Raw genomic sequence first — 8,907 nt, forward strand, 5'->3', positions numbered from 1 at the left:
TTTTCACCTTCTGAAAAATATAAATATATATATATAAATACATGCAATTATTCAGTTATCATATATTTTTTTGAATATAAAAATAAAAACCTATTATCTGATAATTAAATGTGGTAAACAATTTCCCTGGTCGGACTTCAAAGCTCAAATTAGGGTCATTATAACTTATCACTGACAGAAATAAAACAATTTATAATTCTTTTCATAAATCTGTTGTAGCCATATGGTTAAACGAAAATTTTTTTTTTTATTGTGTGTTCTTGAATTGTAATGTTTTTTAATTCCGATTCCACGCATAGGTAGACACGTCATTATAAACGTTGATATTAGTTATATTTATATATATTAAACCGTCTTGGTTCTTTATCTTCTTCCTCGCAGTATGTTATAGGGTCGAATCACTCGAATCATTTGAACTCTGACATTTTAATCCCTTTATTCGAACAGTAATAAGTTAAAGGGATTACAGTTTAGAGTTGCATTAATAATAACCTATTTTTAAATTTTTTTTTGAACTAAAAAAAAACTTTACGATCTTTTTTTGTATAATATATATATATATATTTATTTTCTACCATATATAACACCTACACTTAAAAGCCAAATTTTAGCTGCATATTTCATAGTAAAGACTATAGAATAATTATTTAAAGTTATGTTTTATTGGTCGAATATTTATGAACTTAAATTTCTACATTATATTCTATATTCTATATTATAATTAATATACTTCATAAATCAAATAACATGTAACGCTGTCCGAGTGGATCCTAAGTATAGAAATTTGAATTATTAATATTTAATCGTTATTATGAAATTAATTCACTAAGGCTTTAGCCTTACACAATTAATTTAATATAAAATATCTTAATGACTCATAATATATGTAAATGTACCAATTGATAAGTTAATTTGCGATAAAATAACTTTTTAAGAACACTGACAACACTATTTTGTCATTGAATAATGTAATTATATAATTAATAATATACTCATAAGGAATAACTTAATAATTTTGTAAATCCATCAGATATATCTATATTTTACGTTATACCACCACCCCTATGCAAGGTGAATAATATAAAAATAGCCAATGGTTATTACTATAAAGTACTTAAAAATGCATTATCTATTAAAAATATGCATGCATATATAGGTATTTTTTAAATTTTTGAATTTCTACACATCGATAAAGATCGTTAATTATTAATAATATAATGTGTCTCAAAATAATTGCATTATGATTCAACGATGGTTGAATTAGAATCTTTTTTCATAATTACAAATAGCGTTTTTTTTTGTGGGCCATACTTTGCCATAGATACTACGCTGACACCAAGTTTTTACATACAAACTGCATACGTGAGAAAAGGTACATTCACCTGTAGGTGATTCTTACTCAACGCGTCTTGTATGTATATAGGTAGCATGACTTGAACTTGCTTTCTGTAAGACGTTTCTTTGTGAATAAATGCTTATTTACGTGACTATCAGACTATTAATATATAAAACGTATAACACACATATGAATATATATATATATATATGAGTGTGTGTCGTTCGATTACGCATTATGTATTATTATTTATTTTCTTTTTTGCCGACATAATAATATAAAGACATTTGAAAAATTGTTCAAATACGCCGCCTTGACCCGATCAGACGGCTTAACCACTCTGGAATTCACTTGTTAGTTTGTTACTCACATATAATTAGCACAATAAATCTTTCGTGTCTTTTGAATAGTCACCATTCGATTTAGGCCGAATTACCATAAAAAAAAAAAAAATGTAAGTTGTCTGAGCATTTGATTATAAATAATTATACAATTATAAATTTAGTTCGTAAAAAAGAGCACAACAAACCTTCACAAAGGTACCTACATATAAATATGAATAATAATTCGCAAATTAGAAAAACTAAAATATTTTTTACATGGATAATTATATTTTTATAGATATTATATTGCATTTGGATTAAATATTATGTTATACATTCATATTTTCGATTTATAAAAAAAAGATTTATATATATATATATATTAGTCCTGTGCAGTGTGTACCTAATTTTACATATAAGTTTAATATGCTACATTTAAATTACACATGCATAAAAATTAAAAATTAGAAAATAATAATGTTATTATAAAGTAGTATACTCAAGTGGAGTCAAAATCATTAATAGATAATTAGAATTAGCTATAATATTATTATTTTTTTTTTTTATTTATGGATTATGACATTATTAATCATCAAATTGTTAAGAGGGCTACATTAAGTAGTTGATAGTGACTATAGTGAATAAAATATTTTTAGTATTATCTATATTATTGACTTATAAACCGACAAAATTAAAAGGTGTATTTGGATTCAAAGATTAGTAGAAGTTTGAAAACATTGATAAATTCCATTGTAATTGTTCATCGTAATTTAAATTTCACTATAGATAATACATAAATAATATATTTAAGTACTAAAATATATGTATATAATTATAAGACATATTTTATGAAATTAGATAAATATTTACTTTATTGAAAGTGATGTTGATAACTACATGATTTTATATTTTTCTAAATATTTAATATAATATAAATTAAACTTTTACTTTGGCATGAGTAAATTAAATAAGATGTCAATATAATACGATTTTTATTATATTCTTATTGATTAACATAATGCATAAAACAAAACTAGGTACCTGGCTGGCTACCTATTTATACTACTTTAAATATTATAAGTAATATCCGTTTAATATATAATTATTATTATTAAAAAGATTTTTCTTAGATTTTAGCTAATGGATTTTTTAATTAGTTTATTAAATGAACATTGAATATATTATGTAAATATATACATCTCTGTAAAAAAAACTATATATTATTATTACTGTAAAAATGAAAGGTTTGCATATTTCTCGTTAATTCGTAATAAATTAAATTGCGTGTTTTCATCAAAACAGTGTACTTCTGTTGTATTTTTTTACATACAATATAATATATAGACATATAGTTATTGACTATTAACTATTATTTTGTCCGTTTACAACTCTGAAAGCGAGTGTGTAATTTCCGTAAAACGGTTTTAAAAGTTAAAACCATAATTATTAAATAAATCTTTCGATAAATTAGAATTCTATCCAATTTACTTATAGTGTGTAATAATCATAATAATTATCGATATTTTCTCTAAAACGTTCATGTTATACAGCATATTCTTATATAACGGAACCGTGACGAATCGTTAAAATAATGTGTTCGTGATTTACTTTCCGACGACTATAAGCTATTTGGCTAAATATCAGTCTAGTGGTCGATTAAGTATATATATAATATAATATTTATTTTTATAATACATAAAATTAAAATTAAAACTGTGTAGGAACGGTTGGAAACGTCACGGAAAGATGAAAATAAAGTAAGTAGACCTGTTAAGCTTAGTAATAATAATTCAATATCGACAATTGAAATTAATTCTAAACTCGATTTATACACGCCACATAATCGTGGTGTAGAATTAAATAATATATTATACAATGACCTCAGGGGCTGAACCGAAACTATAATGTGTAATATGCATGCATATATACGCCAATACTGTACAGAAATTGCGATTGATTTATGTCGATTAAATAAATAGTAAGAGCAATGTATATTATGAGGATGATATATTTTTGGAAACCATCCCAGAAACTGCAAAACTGTGCGCAATCGGACAGTATAAATACCTAATATAATATATTGCACGATAGTCTGTAGCGGCTGCGGCCTCAGTCTGGGACTCTATATATTGTGAATTTCACAGACTCAAAGAGCTCGTATATAAATGTTATATTATTATATGGTAGTGCTCGGTTCTGAAAATAATAATAATAGGTATAGTTTATAATTTGGACGGATATATAGTACGATTCGTACGAACATTGTTGCAGCCGGCCGACGGTATGTGGAAAATGGAGATCGATACTGTTGCATTCGAAGACACGATTTGGAGCACCGTCGAAGTAAGTATAGTAGCAAAGAGTTTGGATTCAACGGACGTAAGATTTTTTTACGACAGGCGAGGCGTGGTGAATGTTCCGAAAATTATTCCAAATTCGTGTAAACTTTTACGATGTAATTGAGAAAATCGCATGTACGAATTCTCTTAAAGATTTTCGGCTTAAGGCACTGAAAATTATACCAGATTTTATTTATTACATATCATTTTATTGTTGTTCTAATTTTCGAGAAAACAAATATGTGTTTTAGATAAATACACGATACATAATATTAGTATATAATAATTTAATAGTTTAACCGCTTCGAGTGCGGTCGGCAATTCGAGTGTATAATATCGAATAGATGCTAGTCGGCGGTCGCCAACACTTTTCACTCGTAAACAATATTATTATAATTCACGTGAGACTCGTTTGAAAAATAAAAAATATTAAGATTGTGCTATTTGTCTGCGTCTTGTAGCACAGGATCGCACGAAAAGACGTTCGTAATGCGTATGTTATGCGTATATGCGTATGTTATGCGTATATGCGTGGGAATGCGACAAAAACGGATAACCGATGATGGACGGAAAAAACTTCAGACATTAAGTGAGCTCGCGAAATATTATTAATCATTACGAGTGTTTAAAGGTCGAAATTATTAATATGCCTTAGGGGTATAAATGGTATAATATGATTTATTCACTTGCTATACATCATACGTAAGTATCTATAAATATGCATATTATAGTATAATATATTATGTACCTGAATTTTTTTGCAACTTAACGATAATTATAAATATTAAGACGTAAACCTTAATGAATAAGTTAATTTTCAAGATTAACCAAATATTTCACGTAAAAAATAATAAAAATTTCATCGAAACTATAATGTACCTATTGTTTAAATCGAAAAAATATTGTTTTTAGTTATTCCTAGTCATGATGTTTCCTAAAAATCATATTATTTTCGTTCACGATTCAAATCTCCACATTTATCTTTATAATTTATATTCATCTTACATGTGAAATTCGTTGATCTAACATTACCAGCAGATTACCAATAACAATGAAATCTAAACCGTTGAAAAAACAGCAATAAACTTGTAGGTGTGTTATGTATAAATTGCATTATAAGTAATTTATAAAATATGATTGGTTCTTATGATTGAACTCTGCACTTGGTAAAATAAATATATTTTATTATCATTTATACAGGTAATATATTCTTTTATTAAACGTTTAGTACATTTTTTTTTACACATTTTATTATTTATTTAAAAATATTATAAATAAAACACACATGTCACACCAATATGATTCGACATAATTCAACATGAAAGACAACATTTGAAATTTAGTTTGAAAGCTAAAAATAAAAACGTTGAATATATTACGTCCATTCACGTTCATTTACCGTCTTTTTAAATTCCGAATGTTTCCAAAATACAAATTACGTATAATTTAGGGTAAAAAAATCATTTCACGGAAGCCTGCAGCAATACCAGTCTAGCTTATATCATTAGTTGAATAATTATTAAGTACTAAGTAATTTTCAAAAGTATTTTATTATTTCGTATGTCACATAGGTAGTAATCGAAAAAAAGCACATGGAACATAAATTTATTTCAAATCAAGTCAGAATATTTGTTATTAGTTATTGCATTGGTTTTAGACGAATCACAAAGTTACCAAAATAATTTTTTTGGTTAAATCCTTATGTTACTAAAGATTGGATACAGCAAAAATAATCGTCATAAAATGTGTAAAGGTATTTTTTAAATATAATATTTTGTAAGTATGAATTTCTTTTATTTTTAAAATTCAATTTGTCATTATGTTTAAATAATGCATAGGTATTTTAAAATTAAATAAATATATAAATATCAAAATGTTGATTAATTGGTCGTTAATTAGTAAATTAAATAAAATAATTCATTAAAAATTAGTAATTAGTATCGTTTATCAATTTAAATTTACTCGCGTCATTCATAATATTATTGGCCTCGTGCGTAGATAAACATTCAAATAGATTACACTAACATTCATATTGTTTTAACTTTTTAAATAATTGCAAAACATAAATATAAGTTGTTAATGTAATAATTTTTAATTTCAGTATTTTTTTTGGTTACACATTTGATTTTTAGTAAAAAAATAATTAATGTAAATATTGTAAATAATGAAAAATGTGTTTAGAATCGTTTGAATTATATTAATAGTTATACAGGTATGCATCTACGTGTGTTTTAAAATGCTACATGCACAATGCTCGATATTTACATGACTGCATATTATATAGTATACGTCATATTTGATACTACATGATATATATTGATGATGTGTATTTTGTAACATTTATACCGAACAATCTACTGGATTATATTGCAATGCTCTTCAAGCACATAACGTTATTTGTCATACTGCACATCGCACAGCGATATACCTTTAATATGCATTTAGGTGCACGCTGCAACATATATCGTACCTTCGATTATACACGGATAATTATTATTCACGAGTATCGCGCAGGGACATTCCTTTAAGATATATATTATAATGCGCACGCTCTGCACATAAATAATTACTGTCACGATGTATCTTCGTATACACGAATACAGCTTACGGTACGATCATTTAACCCTGTAATTACTATTGTTCGAAAGGTGAGCGCGGGGAACACATAGCATAACTGTCGGGATTTTTCGTCTTTATAGCCATTATACCTACGTCTGATTTGTTATAATATACCTAATATACATTTATCTCTGTCCAATTTTATACTTATTAATTTATTATACTCCGATTATGTTGGGTTATGCAAGTAAAATTCAGCTTAATGCAAGCAATTCATATTGAAAACAGTTTAATATAGGTAATAAAATTAAAAAAAAAAAATCAGTTACAAAATTTACTTTACTTTATTAATTTTATTGAAAAAAATTTACCTAGGTACTCCATCGCATTTATAATATTTTATTTTTTTTAATAGTAAGACGTTACATTACTTTACATTAAACTGGATATTATTCGTTTCACGTTGTAAAATAGAAACTCTATATACTTGGTGGAAAAGGAAAATTTCCGTTTCGGACCATAAATTATATTTCAACGTGTATATAAATGAAATGTGCAATATGCATTATTTTAATTAACCCGTGCAGATCGTGCAGATATCGATGTACAATAAAATTATGATTATTAATCAGATATTATTATTACCTTGCCGTATACGTCTAAGTCCTTCTCGGCCGCCACCGCGGTTGCAACCGCAGCCGCGTTCCTGTGCCGCAGCCTGACCAACACCCCGGGAGTCACTTGGTTCTTCTCGTCCTGCTCCTCCTCATCTTCATCGTCATCGTCGTCATCATCGTCTTCTTCGTTATCCGCACCATCGTCATCCTCGTCTTCGGGTACGGCCGCAGCCGTCCTGGACAACAGTCCCCGATCGGTGGTCGGCGCCGGCGGACTGGGCCGGTTGCTGACACCGCCGCCGCCGAAAACGCTGGCCAGGCCCAGCCGATCGTGCAGGAACCGATCGAGTTTCGAGTACCTTTCAACGCCGGTGGCCGTGTGACGGCCGTCCGCGCCGCCGTAGGACAGCGTCTGAGCCCCGACCACCAGCAGAGTGGCCATTGCCAAAACTCGCGGGGCCGCGGTCATGACACGTCCCTGTATTTTGAAATATGTAACCGCGGTAACAATGCGATATGGCGCCGATGTGATTATCGTCACTGGTTTCGCTGTAGTATGATTTGTCAGCGGCAGTCGCGTCCACGCGAGTATTACGAATTTATTATATTATTCAATAATATGACGTGTTATTTTTATGTTATTTAAGTAAAATAGTTATTATTAATAGTAATTTTACGATGGGCGTGCACGAGTCGACGTGCAAAATTCCGAAATGGTTTCGAAAAAATAAATAAATATTATATTCATCTACAGAGTCGTGTAGGCCGCCATCCGTCTGTTTCGAAAAATTAACGAGATTTGGACGACGCACGTGGACAACACTCTCGTTCGGCGGCAGGCAACTGCTCCGCTGCAACGACACTCGCACATGACCGCGCGCACCGGTCTCGGACGGAACTGCGGTGGCGCGCGACGCCGCCGAGTTTTATTTCCCAAGTTGCAGCTGCACAGGCCGGCCCCACCGCCGTCCACGTGTAATATATTATATACATAATATATAATATAATATAATATATTAATCTATCTTTTTACTCTCCCAATATGCACCATCTTCATGCCCACCCCTTCGTCGGTGCATTGTATTTTAGATGTTCAACATCTATAAGTGCAGGTACACATAGTATATGTGCATACATGATACATAGCTACGCTTGTTTCTCTTTTGGTCGAGCCCGAGGGCTGTTTACAATTTTGTTTCCTAATAAAATCTCGCGAGAACAAATAAACTATTAAGAAGCAACATCATCATATAATAATTATAGATTATAATACATATTTTTTTCACTGTAACAATAATATCACTATACCTGTACAATAAATACACACGTCACGCCTGTTATCTTCTCCCATCTTCTACATGCTGATGGGGTTGTATGCAGGAGAGTAATCCTAAGAAGAACGGTCTAGTATGATGGAAATGTAGGTACTTTCTGCGCCAATATCTGCGGAGGTTGATTTAAAATATTTAACTAAAATTATAATGTTGTCAGTTGTCATCATTTGTAGTTTAACCTAAACACCTAAGATCTATAATATGAAAATCCAGTCTATAATAGTGTTTTAGTCATTGTATATATATATATGTCACGTTATTACAGTCATAGATTTTTATCTTCATTGAATCTCGTCAAAGATTAAATTTTACATTATATACAATCATCCTTTTATACCAAAGTAGTAAAAAAGTCTTGAGTTTTACATCAAAATGACTCATACAGGCATACGGCTATCG

At 29.5% G+C, this 8,907-nt stretch overlaps 1 protein-coding gene across 1 annotated transcript in view; it reads right to left on the reverse strand.

Moving 5' to 3' along the window:
* LOC107169358 (uncharacterized) overlaps nt 1-8,060 on the reverse strand; it is a 46,634-nt gene extending 38,574 nt beyond the window's left edge. The window contains exon 1 of the mRNA XM_089226443.1: nt 7,203-8,060. Within this exon, the coding sequence (XP_089082569.1) occupies nt 7,203-7,643 (441 nt within the window). The 5' untranslated portion in view covers nt 7,644-8,060. The remainder of the gene's footprint in view (nt 1-7,202) is intronic.
* Nucleotides 8,061-8,907: the final 847 nt, after the last annotated feature.

This window comes from Diuraphis noxia, unplaced genomic scaffold, assembly GCF_037042655.1.
Source record: "Diuraphis noxia isolate RWA-SAM2 unplaced genomic scaffold, SU_Dnox_SAM2 contig0004, whole genome shotgun sequence".
In the NCBI taxonomy this organism is placed as follows: domain Eukaryota; kingdom Metazoa; phylum Arthropoda; class Insecta; order Hemiptera; family Aphididae; genus Diuraphis; species Diuraphis noxia.